Below are 13,972 nucleotides of genomic sequence, written 5' to 3'. Positions count from 1 at the left end.
GCAGCAGCTGTTGGGCCACCCGCTCTGAGCAGCCCCATTGTGTCCCAGACCCACAGGGCAGCTCTGCAGGGCTCAGCTCTGCCAGCAGGACTGGCCTGGCCCCAGCTCCATCCCACTCCCCGATTTATGTGATCAGCTCCACTCGTAATCCATAATCACCCACTCTTACATTGGTATCTAAAAGGAAAGCTGTATGCCTGTTAGGTTTTGATGCCTATATAGCAGATGTGATATTGGGGACAACCAAGTGGGGTCCCTGGCATGCTGCTCTGCATCTACAGCTGTATTACTCCATTCCTCACCTCCTGGTATACTGCTTGATTTTAAGCTAAAATGGAATGTAAACCCCACTTCAGTGAATAAAGTTGGGGGGTTGGTACCCAGTTTAATGCTGCACGCAACTGAAGAAGGTTAACACATGGCTGATGGGATGCTCCTGCAAACCTCAAGGGGCAGAGGCACTGCACCAACAGAGGATGACACCCACCTGGGAAACGAGCAAACGATGACACCACCACTGGGCATTATGGAGGGCTGGGCAGAGAAAGGGCATATTTGTTCTGCTGCACAGTGTTAGCTGTCTCCCTTCTAAAAGAGTTAAGACTGGATTAGGTTAAGAGTAATGAATGCAATTTCTATGATGAAGCAATGTTTTCAAAATTAACGACGTGAAGTATCATTCATTGTTGCCTAAATGTACCTGTCTACATATCCAAACTGGTTTGGTGTTTAATTATCTGCTTGAATATTGTGTTTTAACATGAGCATTTTCTTAAATCTTTCAAGCATTCTTAAGGTGGATGGCAATGTAAGTAGATAAATTTTTTTAGCTCCTGTTTTAAAGATTATATGTCGTTGGTTTTATCATAGCGAATGTATGCTCACAGTCATTTATCTTCAAAAGATAAATCTGTAACTACTGCATCTTTGAGCATGAATTTATCTTAATCCAAAGTTGTAGCAAACCTGAATCTGAGAAATGTGACTTCATGTTTTTGCAGGTGTAACTCTTTGTGTTTTTCTGTTGTTCAGTTCTGAAATGGAAATCAAAGTAGGGAAAATACTGCATGGCCCCCTGGAACCAAGGCTGAATGCAGCAAAAGCAAACTCTGCCTGCAACCACACCACTGCAGCCCATGGGGGGGACCTAAACCAACACAGCCTACAACCCTCCTTGTATTGGGAAACTGTTTACTTTTTTGGAGAAATGTGTCTCTGAGTGGGCATTCAGTTCTGTTTCCAGAATACGTGTTGCCTTTAGCACCTGAAAACAGTGTAGGTCCTTTGGTGTCAGCAGTGACACGGAGCACTTGAAGTGCATTTAGAGAATGCCCTGCCATTTCCTTGCCTGGCCCTAAAGAAGTGTTTTTTAAGCTCATGATTGTAGGTAACAAACTGCTCTATTGTCATGTCCTAGGGGTTTGAAGTACTGCTATTAAACAGATGAGCACATGGCTGTACTCGAGCACCTGGCTTGTGGTTTGCAATGACTGAGCAACAACCGATAAGCTTCAGTGAGCTCCTTCTGATCTGCACTGTGCTTGAGTCAGTCCTAGTGCCTCCCAGTCAGCCTGACCTCTGACACTTCCACAGGTTTCTTCTCTAGCCCTCATCCAAGGACAGACTTACCCATGGCAACTGTCTGCAGTTCTCATCGAGTGTTCTCTCAACTCTTCAAGGAATAAATCCAAAGCCTGTTTTTTTATTATTTCACTGCTTTTACCCACCGCTCTTCCCATTTGTCCCAACGCCAACTTCATTAACGTACTGAAATAATTTGTCCATTGTTCCTGTCTCCCATACTTTTAGTTACATGTAATCCACCTTCAGTTAATCACAGGGTTAGGACAGCCATCTATAAAACATGATTTACTTTGTTTAAAGAACATTCTACGCTCGTTTCCTGCCCCCAACTCTGACAGAGCTGTCGTCATTCCTTTGGAGAATGTGCTGCCTCCTTTCCACCCCTCCTTCCTTCCAGGATGAAATCCACCACACTGCAGTTAAATCACATTCTCTGCTATTCATCCTTGTACTTAATAAAAATTTCTTTCTCCATATTTGTTGGATATTAGCAAATGATTTAAATCTGAATCTAACATATGCTGAGAAGGCACACAGATAGATGTAAAGGCTGCCATGCAAGCAGACAAAAAATCAACACCAGGGAATGTGAAATCTAACTAGTTAGCAGGCCTAGAATCACATTTTTTTTTTCTGAAGAAAGTTCCATATCAGTTCGGAATAAAAAAACCCAGCAAAATCTGACTGCTGTAGCAGGTTCTGTTCCCTCAAGACCCATTTCAAAGAATCCTTTATTTTCCTTTTATCCAGCTTTCTTTTTACACCTTCTCTCAGTGTTCTAAGTCCGTTCTGTATCCCAAGCCCTAAGGGAGAAACAGACGTGTTTCTCAATTCCTGGTGGATGAGAAGCTGGACATGAGCCAGTGGTGTGCATCTGCAGCCCAGAAAGCCAACTGTGTTCTGGGCTGCACTAAAAAAAGTGACCAGCAGGGAGAGGGAAGTGACTCTCCCCCTTTACTCTGCTCTTGTGAGGCCCCATCTGGAGCACTGCGTCCAAGCCTGGGGCCCCAGCACAAGGCATGGAATTCTTGGAACAGGTCCAGAGGAGAGCCACTAAGATCAGAGGCCTGGAGCACTTCTATGAAGATAAGTTGAGGGAACTGGGCTTGTATAGCTTGGAGACGAGAAGGCTCAGGGAGACCTCACTGTGGCCTTTCAGTACTTGAAGGGAACATATAAACAGGAGGGGGAACATCTGTTTATACATGGGTTCATCATGATAGGACAAGAGGAAGTGGTTTTAAACTGAGACAGGGAAGGCTAGGTTAGATATTAGAAGGAAGTTTTTCACACAGAAGGTGGTGACACACTGGAACAGGTTGCCCAAGGAGGTTGTGGATGCCCCATCCCCGGAGGCATTCAAGGCCAGGCTGGATGCGGCTCTGGGCAGCCTGGTCTGGTGGTTGGCAACCCTGCTGATGGCGGGGGGGGGGGCTGAAACTATATGATACTTGAGGTCCTTTTCAACCCAGGCCATTCTATCATTCTATGATTCTGTGCTTTAAGAATTGCTGCAAAGTTCTTAGCTTGACCCAGATGCCTTTCCCTTTAGTGAAAGGACACAGATATTATGCTTCATCCAATCTTGCTAACTTTCCACTAACAGCTGTTCTGTGCTACTATCAATAATTCTGATTTATTCAAATTCTATCCTCACATGTTAAGATTAATAGTAGCAACAACTAAAAGATTAGATTGCTCTTTGTTCTTGATCCAAGCTGTTCTGTCTTGTCTAATTGCCTGCTGTGACAAATGGTCCCACACTTTTTTCAGTTTTGCCTTTCACTATTTCTGGCATCTTTGACATACTGAATTCTTGAACTTTTTCCCCTCCTAGCCTCTATTTCAAATGTTGGAAGGTATCTCAGAATGCTTCAGCCTTTCACCAGGCATGAGCTTCATCAGCACTAGTTAGCATGGCCTGCTTCTTCAACAGACTGATTCCATTGTCTGGTCTATCACGGTTGTGGGCCAGTTTCCCCCTGTAAGAATACAGGCACAGAAAACTTTTTGCATATGAACTTATTTACAACTACAGCTTAAACTTAAATTATCAACGGTACTTTTTTTTTTTTTTTTTTATCCCAGCTTTTTGGTGTCTAGAATTTCAGCTGAAGAAACTTAAGAAACATTGAAACCAAGCTTTTTATGTCTTTGAGCCTAATCTTGAGGTCCTAAACTTTCACTTTTTTCCTCAAAGACTCAGCTTGTGTTTTTCTCCCCAAGTAAGCTGACTGACATTTCTACAGGTCCTGATGACTCCCATTTTGTCTGGAAGAAGAATGGACAGGAAATGAAGGCATGCATCACTGAACAGGCTCACAGGCTGTTTGATGGCAGAGTGCATGTCCTCAGTTGGGTGAAAGATTCAGTATCAGGAAATACAAAATATAAATGTTCATTCATCTCAAAGATTGGGAACACAACATCAGAAGTGCTCATCAAAGTGAAAGATACAGGTAGGCTGGTTCTGACTGTACGCTCTTTTTGTTGGCTCTGCCAACAAAGGTTTTGCAGACACAGAAAATTGCTTCTTTCTCACCCTCCCATGGAACTAACCTGCAAATCAGCAAATATGCCTTAGTAATGAAACAAAAACTGTTAAATGAATGGACACGGATTGGATGTGAGTACTGAGAATACAAAATACCACTCTGCAAGAACTATGCAGGGTGACAAAAAGCTTTGCTTCTAAGGAAGTGAGAAAAAGAAATGCCCAGTACATAGGCCTGAACCAGCTGAGCACCTGATAAAAAGGCATGGCAAGTCCTGGAAGCACAAGTGCAAGCAATTCTCTTGTGCAACCCTGGGCCCACCCTCTTCCCCAACCTCATTTAAGGGCTTGAAGCTGAGTGAGAAGTATCTCTACTTGCAGTTTGCTTCTACTGACAGTTTTCCTGTGAGCCCTATCTTCAGAATGGGGTAAGCTATTCCTTCCTTATTATTGGATTGTGACTAATACCTTCTTGAGCTATCCAAAAACTGGTCAGAGGTAATTGTTTATTTCATACTATACGCTTGCTATATGGGATATTTAAATATTGGGTGATCTGTGAGTTGCCTGTAGTCAGGTGGATGCAGATCCAACTTTTTTGTTTTGTCACTTATGGGCCAGAGGTCAGACAGCTCAGCTGAGCACTTGGGTAAGATCTTCACGCAAGCAGAACTGATAAGGACAACTTGAGTACCTTTTACAACTAAGTTTTGCAACTTACCCATACCTGCAGAAAGTCTAAATAAATATATATTAAAAAAAAAAAAAAGGCATCAGGAGCAACAAAGGTACATAAGATTATTTTTTTAATATGGAAAAGAAAAAATATATATATTTACCTGATTAGTGCCAAATGTGAATCAAGTCAAGAACAGTTTAGCATAGCCCTTTTCAGTTGAAAAGGAAAGCAGAATGAGGAGCATCTCAGTGAAACTGCTATCAGTGCAAAGGAGGGAAGCTTTGAAAGCATTATACCATGACCATCTTGACAGATACTACATCTGTGTCTGCTGCTACCACTAGAGTGGTGGGGACTACAAGGAAAAAATGTTTGTAGGCAAGACTGGACTAAAAATTCATCAAGATGTGGTAAAACAGTCCATCTTATGCTCTGAAGTATGGAATAAAGAACAACTCACTACATAACATTACTGTAAAATGAAGAAATCACAAACTCGATAGTTGGCTGTATTATATTCTTTTCTTCATCCTTGGCATGATGTACCTGCAACATTCCTCTGCTTCTAAATGGCTTAAGCTTGTGAGTAGGTGGTTTTTTTTGTTTTGTTTTGTTTTTTTGTTTTGGTTTTTTTTTTGTGTGTTTTGTTTTGTTTTTTTTCCTAAACTTGGACTGACAGATAACCAGAACCTCTGGAGTGACAGTCTGCTTGCACTAGAGGTTGTAAAGTTTGCTGCAGAGGGGAAGAGACCAGACCATTTGAACAGAACTTACTTCCATGTAACCTAAGAGAAGGTAGAGCTGAACAGAAGATAAAATGGTGCCTTGCCTTCCTTTGAGCCCAATCCTCAGTAAAAGCACTGTGGCTGAGTTAATGTCAGCTCATTTGATCACTATTTAGTTACATAATCATCCAATTTACAATTTTCAGATAGTGTTGGTAAGAATGGATGGACCAAAGAATTTGATACTTGGAGAACTGCTATCAGTGAACACGACAAGATGATGCAAAACTGGAGGAAGACATGGGTAAGAATTTTTGAAACTGATCTCTCCTATGGACCTTTCTATAGGACAGACTAGTCTTGCAGCTATCAATAGCCAGTGACCCACTGGCAACTGAATGGGTTTATGTAACAAAGTGATCAGAGCTCCTGTACATGCTGTCAGTCTGACCCTCTCAACAGTATGATCTGCCTCATCCATCATGTACACTTATGTCAGCTTGCTCCCACAGTGCACTAATCAAATTCTAAGTAAGTAGTCCTCATCCTACCCCGAAGAGTCTGCTTGCCAAATAGAGCAGATGTTTTCACATTAATGTGTTGATTTTGGTCTGCAATACAGTACTGGAGCTTGTAAATGATATTGTTTAATCAAAGCCACCCTTATTTAAAAACAAAAACAAAACAGAATCCCAAGCACCTACTTAGATTTAGTGTTTTTCTCCAACTGTTACAGCAAGCATTAATTGATAGCTGGGTACCGCATGTACTTGCTGCATGTGTAACAGTCAGTATAAGTAATCTTTTAACCCCACTTTATTTTAACGATATGTTGACAACTTGTTCTTTTTATCCTTCAGGGAAGTTGCAACAAGAAAAGCAGCCTCTCATGTACAAAGGAATAAACAAACTGGAACGAGGAATATATGCAACTTATCAGTGCCCGGCACTCTTAATATCACAGCTTTCAAAGAGGTATTTGCAAATGTTAGTGCTGGCATTACAACTAATGTTCAGGAGAAATCTGCTGAAGTTTGAGGTAGAACATGATATCCTTGCTCATCAGAGAACGAGCACAGTGTGTAGCCAGTGCTATGAGAGGCCATCTTCCCCATGCTGGAGCCATCTATTTTTCTGACGCTTATTTTAGCTGAACAAAGAATGACTAGTGGTCCTAGGATGACTTGTGCAGCTCAAACAACGTAACATGATCTATGCCTTCTGTTCTGAGTTGATTAAGCAAACTAATTGTTTTGCTCTTGAGGCTCTTGGCATGTAAATTAGAGATTGATAAATAAGATTTGAATAACTTTATTTCGGAGGCACTTCCACTCTTCCATTCTCCATTCAAGCATTTACCCTTGAACTCAGTTCCTAGTATTCTGAAGAACAATCTTTTCTGGTATAAGCAAGTTCATTTGTTCAAACATATGCCTTTTGGTTATAAAGCTTCTGTACCAAATGAAGAATTTTTGACTAATGCTCAAAATAAAGATGGCTCACAAAACACCCAAGTTATTTTTCCATATTGAGTTAACTATGGTAGCTTCAAACACTTACAAAGGGAGTGAATTTCAAGACTGCATTTGTGTTCACTTATTTCTAGTGGACAACTGCAGCTTGAAAATGTGCGGACCCACTTATTTCAGTTTTATTGTAGTGCTGAGATTTGGCCTTCTGCATCCATTAAGCAGAAGTATCTGAAATAATTTTTCTTTCTTTTATCTTAATTATTTTTAAGCAGGTGCAATGTCACCGAAGAATAGTTTAAAGACTTCTGTATCTGACAGCAGTGAGGCAGCTACTTTCCAAAGTATGTGTTCCAGTACTTATAAATGCATGACAGAGAGGCTGGCTGCAGCACACAGTATCTGTATCTCTTTTTCAGAACAGTGGATCAGTTATGTGCCTCCTCCAATGACTTTCTTAGGCTTGTCCTCTTACATCTGTAAGCTGTAAACAGAGGTGTTTATATTTACATTCCCATGAAAGTGCTCAACCACAGCATTATGAGCACATTTTGTTTTCAAAATTTACTTAATGTATTGGATAAAAATTTTCCCTATCTTAGATACAAACTGATATTGACTTAAAAACTCTTGCATATATATATACTGGCATAACCCTGAAACAAAGGAATGAAGAATATGTCAGCATGGAAAGCCACAGACAGGAAAGCAAGCTGGTCCATCTTATGTCCTCCGGCTCAAAAGTAGGATCTGTAGTGAACGGATTGCAGTAGTATCAGAGAGCAAAAACAAATGATCACAGGGAAAGAACTAACTGGTAATCTTCAACACTACAGCTTTCCTGAATTAGTTTCCAACTAGCTGCCTGCCCAGAATTCACCTCCTGCTGAAGGGTATAAAGTGACACTTATGCCAAACTGCTCACCTGAGCAGGATTATGAAAAACAGAACAAAAACAACAACAATTTTTTTTTTAAAAAGAGCTTGAGTTCTTTAAACAAGAACTAGAAATAGAAAACAAATCCCCAAAGCTCCAAACATCCGGCACATGGAATCTCTCCCCCAAACTTCTTTTGGTATATTGCACTGTTAACAAATTTAAGTTCATAAGACCATTACTAATATGCCAAACTTGTTCAGGTTGTTCTTGGTTAAAACAACTTATTTGCTGTTATCGTCTACTATAGTAATCAGCCAAGTACACAGAACTTAGAAGAATGAGCCAGTGTCTTATATACTCCAGTGTGCATTTTCTGTAAGGAGATTCAGAACAGCTTACTTATCTGACTTAAACTTTTTTTTTTTTGCCACTCTCCTACCTGGATATTTAATTTCAGATAAAATATTTGTAGATCTATTACAAAATAAAACTTGAAAGCCTAGCAGAATATGATCTGCATTTAGTGATGCTCTTCTGAATTCAGAACCGCCATGTCAGCAGTTGCACTCTTTTCCAGTTCCAGTGCATAGGGGTTATATTCTTCTTCAAGGTTTTTCTTCCAGATTTTAACTTGAGGACGTTAAAACAAAACAAACAAACAAAAAGAAAATGAAAAAATTCCAAGTTAGTGCAAAACTCTGTAGAAAAAACTTCAAATGAAAAGCCACTGACTCTCAAATTCCTTATCCTCAAAGCAAATGTGAAGATAATTTGGCACATTGGCATATACGCTACTCAGCATCAGATGACCCCATGAAAGAAGACTTCAGGCATGAAAGAATGCCCTTAGGTCCTTGGTTCAGCCATCTGCTCAGGTGACATTTAACTATGAAGATGGCTAAAGCAGTCAAATTTTAGGGTTGCCTAGAGTTTTGTGATAAATATCATCAGCTGAACGCATTAGCAGAAAAGGAAAACCTTTACAAAACTTGAGTCTACTATAACTACAAAGCATGCAGTTTAGGAAAGAAACACACAATTTTCTAATAAATGTACATAGTAAGGGTAAAAGCCATTCTGTAAAAGCCTCCTTGGACAAAGCAGTGCATTTAACCTAACATCAAAGCAATTCTGTCTTTCTCAGCCAGACCTCAGGTTCACAGAACTGGGGGAAAAGAAAAGACCACAGAAAAGCACAGTTCCTCATTACTAACCGTTAACATGCCAGGTGCCATTAGTTTCAGTGAAAACAGTAAAGCAGACTGAAAACTTGAATCAAAAATAAGTCAATAAGTACTCACTGTAATTTGGTATATCCTCATCATTGTTCTTGGGAGAAGTTTTACCAGTTTCTGATAAGCAACTTTTTTCAGATTCAGTGGTTATGATGCTGAGTTCAGTTTCTGTTTGTCTTCCTTCAGCTTCTTCCTCTAAAGCTGCTACCATATCTTTGTAGGCCTTCCTGGCCTCTGTTGTCAGTTGTACCATTCTATGAAAATGATCCTATGGAAATATTAGTATAAACTTTTATCACACAAAATTTTAAAATCTTTATGGAAATCTGTAATGGACATCCCTTATTCAAAACATATGGATATTTATATAGAAAGTTCAAACATAAACTGTCTTTTTAGTAAGATAGTATGGATATTTTACTGCAAAATCATGAATGGAATTTTTTTCAAAAACAACAAGTGAAGCTTGCCCACACAAGCTTAAAAAACTGCTGTCCACATTACATCCATTTTCATGGCAAATCTATCTTGGTGATTCATTCACACATGTATTCAGCTAATCAGAACAAGGCGATGTTTAAAACTGCCCTCCATATTCAAAGAATCACAGAACTGTAGGAGCTGGAAAAGACCTCTGGAGATCATCTAGTTCAACCCACTGTTAAAGCAGGTTCTCGATAGTAGGCTGCGCAGGAAACCTTCTATGTAGGTCTTGATATCTCCAGAGAAGGAGGCTGTGTAACAACTCTGGACAGCCTGTTCCAGCGTTCTGTCACCCTTACAGTAGAGAAGTTCTTCTTCATGTTCATATGAAACTTCCTGTGTTCTAGTCTGTGCCCACTGCCCCTTGTTCTGTCACTGCGCACCACAAAAAGAACCTGGCTCCATACTCTTGACTTCACTTTTGACCTTAGCTTTTCCCCCACCTGCAAGAAGATTGTTTAAAAGCATCCACTGTTTGATTAAATGCTGCAGCTCTGCACCAGCTAACTTGTTATCGAAGTATGAAAAACAAAACAAGCATTAACAGAAACATAACATCTTTGGAAATAGGCATTTTGATAAGAGATCTAAGTGGAAATGATGTTAGGAAGAGACAGCAAAATCACTTTTTAAAAAAAAAAGTGCTGAGTGGTCATACATTCATTATTAACTTCACATAGAAATCTCTAATTTGGGATTAAGAGTATAGTGTGCAAAAGCAAAATAAAACCTCAAAATTAGAATTATTTTTTTCCCCTAAAGGTCAAAACTAAGTAAAGCAAAACAAAAGCCTGAAGTTTATTTTTCAACTCACCTGAGCTCCATCATAGCTAAAAATTCCCACTACACTCACAGGCACTGCTTTGTTCACACAGCGACCCAGGGCCTTGCGATTAAGAGCAAAAACAAATGGTATATTCTGCTCACAGGCACAGTCGATAATGTTGTGAAGAGTCTCATCCAATCCACCTGGAGCAGACAACAAAATTAACAAAAAAAATAACACAAGTTTTTTTTTTGTTTTTTTTTGTTTTTTTTGTATCTTATTTACCCTTTGACTGAATCTTCTCACAGTTAGGAGAGATGATGACACACTTCAGTTTTTTCAGCCTCAGATGTTTCAAAACTTCTCTAAGGCCCATAACAAGCCTGCGTTTTATCTTCGCCTTTACTGGGTCTTTCTGATACAAACGATCTTGGAACCGAACCAGTTCTTTCAAGAGATCTGTCACACAACTGTCAACTTCTTTACTAAGTACTTGGCTGCAATAACTGGAAGAAAGAACAAATTAAACATTAACAACTCTGAAATTACAAATACATCTTTGCCTTTTTTCTACCCCCAGTCCACACATAATTGTGACATAAAAGCAAAAAAAAAATTACTTTGGATTTTTTTCAGTAACTAAGAACTTAGAGAAAAAATTTAGAAAACTGTTAAATTCCACAATTAACAAACTACACTAAAACATAATGCAGTATATATAAACACGCTAAACCCATATATATATTTGTATGAGTATGTTTTTGTATTTTTTTCCATTGAAGCATTTTTTCTGACATCTAAATCAGACAGTACAACAAACAGTATATTTAAAGTCTTCTTTAAATATATTGCTACTCATGATGAAGGTGGAAATCTGAAATACATTTCTCTTCCCAGATTCACATTGTTTGCCTTTCATCCTGTTTCACATATCACAGCTATCAAACCACAACCTTCTAGTTTTCATAAGGAGAAGATGATAACAGATGTACTCCATCCTTCTGGTATTCCCTGGGAAAGATGAGGGTTCCATATTAATTTTTCTCCATCTTTTACACAATCATTCACTGAGGAAGGATATCAAGGAAAGAAACTAGAGATATCTCAATTATACACCCAGAAGAAGATGCCAAGTGGTAAATTCACATACCATTACAAGAAGAAAACGCAGGATCTATCCTGGCTCTTGAAGACATACAAACTTTTACTTAACTTTGAAGAGTTTTTATTTACTGTTCCCAATTTTTTTACTAAATCTCAAAGTCAACTAGAATACTGAAAAACTCAGAAAATCTAATCTAAAGATCCAAGTATTTTTAGCTGAATGTTCTACACTTCCTAGCGGACAGACCAGCCCCCTGTGCAAATTCAAACAGGGCAGTCAGTAAAACACTGTCACATAAACATCAATTAAGTAATTTTTCAAGCAAATAACTTAAATTAATATATGGCAAGAGATAAAATGACAGTGGTATCAAGATTAATATTTACAATAACAACAATTATAAAGAAGGACAATGGGACAACGGTACCCTTAAGGGAAAATCAGAAGTTAAACTCTGTTCACAATTGTTAAAACCAGTCATAATTACTACACTGGATTTCTGACCTTTTCACACATAGTGAGGACTATTTCTTTTTTTCTAAGGAAGCATACACGTATCTATTTAAACAAAACTGAAGTGTCTGCACAAAATAAATAGCAAGTCTTCTTGCCTTGCACAACATGAAAACGTCATCTCACTAGTCACATACTTCACATGTTTGCCATTTGGCTGGTAGCAGAAAACCAAACTATACACTGGAAATAAGTTGTTGAGTATTAAACTGGTACTCTATTAATGCAACACTCATCCTAAACAGCAGCTCCTTTTCATTCCTTAGCCTCATAAATTTCTCATCTTTTTTTTTTTCCCTGCAAGGATCATGTATTCTGAAGTGAATATTACAACAATGTACAGACATGTTTCTCTGGATATCATTTCTTCATTTGTGTGCCAGCTTACAGAAAAACTGAAAAAAAAAATGTGGAATCATTAATCCAAATAGTGCTGCACAGAACACATTTAATATACGTTGTTAAAAAATGCTATATTTGTGGAATTGCAGAAAATACAAACATCAGTACAATCCATACTTACTCTCTAAATCTTCTACTATGGATTTTTGGAAGATTAGATGTTGACTGCTTTGAAGTCATAGAGCTTTCTGTAGATTCCTTGATCTCTGTGCTCCCCAGAAGCCCTTCTACAACTTGCATTACAGGAACAACTATCATGCAAATAAAGATATTTCAATAAAAAGACAAACAAAGGTGCTGTGAAGAGACTGATTTGTAAATTTTCTATCTCCTGAAGTTGTTTCAGTACCACAGCAGTCTGTAGTAACAGGAAAACAAGTCGTTTAGCTTTCTTTTTCTCTTGTACCTCTTTTTAAAACTGATTGCCAGAAAGACAGTCTCATGATGCCATATAAATCCATTAAGCATTTAAGTGTGAAGCAATAATCTGAATACCTCCTACTTAGTTACAGAGAGTAGCAATTTAGTCATACTTTACTCCAGATAAGCCCATGCTGAACACCGAAAATTCCAAAAATACAGTTTTTGTTTGGCAGTACTTAGTACTATTTTTTAAAGTATCAAGTGTACTCACTCACAGATCTCAACCTTTGTACTGTATTAAAGGACTGTCTTGAAAAATACCTGCTTGACTATCCTGTGGAAGTGCTTCATCTTTAGCTGCATTTTCTGCAGACACACAGGAATTACCTCCATCCTTTGGTACTGCTGTCTGTTCTAACAGGTGTTGCTGTTTTCGCAGTTCTCGTTCTTTCAAAATAATCTAAAAAACAAAAATAAATTAAAAATCAGTATCACAAAGCAGTTTCTCTTATCAGGTGCTTACGTACGGACCACTCAAAAATAAAACTGGTACTACCATTCAAAGTTTACATGTATTTTTTTGATTTACATAAAAATGCTGTAGTTCCTCAAAGCACCATTATAGAGTAGGAAAAATATTAAATCTATATGCAAAGAATTCTTTTTCCTGGACTACCAGTGTTTGGGTGGAGAAAAGCATTTCTAATGATCTGTCTAGCTGGCAAAGAGAAAGTTAAGCAAGTGAAATGCCCTCCTCTTTACCTTTCTTCTGTAGACTGTCAATTTGTAGCTATACAGCTCAGCAACAAAAGCTCTCTGCCTCCCTTTGCCCTGCCCACGTTGTATCACATGCAGTGTAGTTCACTTCACTATGAATCTACCCTTGCCAACTTGCTCTCCTGTCAGAAAGTCTAAGTCAGTCTGTATTGCACTGCTGTTTCTGAACTTGCAGGATGAAGGAAAAAACAATAAATAGATAACCATCTGCACGGTACACAGAAGAAGGAAGGTAAGACCTGCTTGATTCAAATATGCTGCTGTAGGTGAAAGAACTAAGTGCTTTTTAAAACTCATTTTCTACCTTTCTAGCTGGCTAAGAAGCACTTAATGTACACATGGCTACTAGCTCAGCTCATATGCTCAAAGTTTGTAATGGAGGCTAATTGCCCAAATAAATTTACCCTTTTGTGTTTGAAAGGAAAAATGAAGAATTGAGAATGAAGAAATTGAGGAAGAAATCGGGAAAGGGTGGCAGGAGACCTGTGTGGATGAGC

General features: G+C 38.7%; 2 protein-coding genes across 4 annotated transcripts in view; one reads left to right on the top strand and one right to left on the bottom strand.

The window, feature by feature from the left end:
- The window catches only part of SEMA4D (semaphorin 4D), a 104,422-nt gene extending 97,426 nt beyond the window's left edge, over positions 1 to 6,996 (top strand). Inside the window, exons 18-20 of one of the 3 annotated variants that reach the window (XM_042864877.1) lie at positions 3,834 to 4,043; positions 5,689 to 5,786; positions 6,343 to 6,996. In XM_042864877.1, coding sequence (XP_042720811.1) covers positions 3,834 to 4,043; positions 5,689 to 5,786; positions 6,343 to 6,387 — 353 coding nt within the window. In that variant the 3' untranslated portion in view covers positions 6,388 to 6,996. Of the gene's footprint in view, positions 1 to 3,833; positions 4,044 to 5,688; positions 6,017 to 6,342 lie in introns of those variants that run through there. The other 2 variants (XM_042864879.1, XM_042864876.1) reach the window with 2 other exon arrangements.
- The window catches only part of SECISBP2 (SECIS binding protein 2), a 24,414-nt gene continuing 16,722 nt past the window's right edge, over positions 6,281 to 13,972 (bottom strand). Inside the window, 6 exon segments of the mRNA XM_042864888.1 lie at positions 6,281 to 8,461; positions 9,133 to 9,334; positions 10,364 to 10,518; positions 10,601 to 10,821; positions 12,457 to 12,586; positions 13,020 to 13,158. Of these exon segments, the coding sequence (XP_042720822.1) occupies positions 8,352 to 8,461; positions 9,133 to 9,334; positions 10,364 to 10,518; positions 10,601 to 10,821; positions 12,457 to 12,586; positions 13,020 to 13,158 (957 nt within the window). The 3' untranslated portion in view covers positions 6,281 to 8,351.

Source organism: Lagopus leucura, unplaced genomic scaffold (genome assembly GCF_019238085.1).
Source record: "Lagopus leucura isolate 7727_CA_CO unplaced genomic scaffold, USGS_WTPT01 Super-Scaffold_774, whole genome shotgun sequence".
Taxonomy (NCBI): Eukaryota; Metazoa; Chordata; class Aves; order Galliformes; family Phasianidae; genus Lagopus; species Lagopus leucura.
This window is presented reverse-complemented; position numbering and strand designations above follow the sequence as displayed.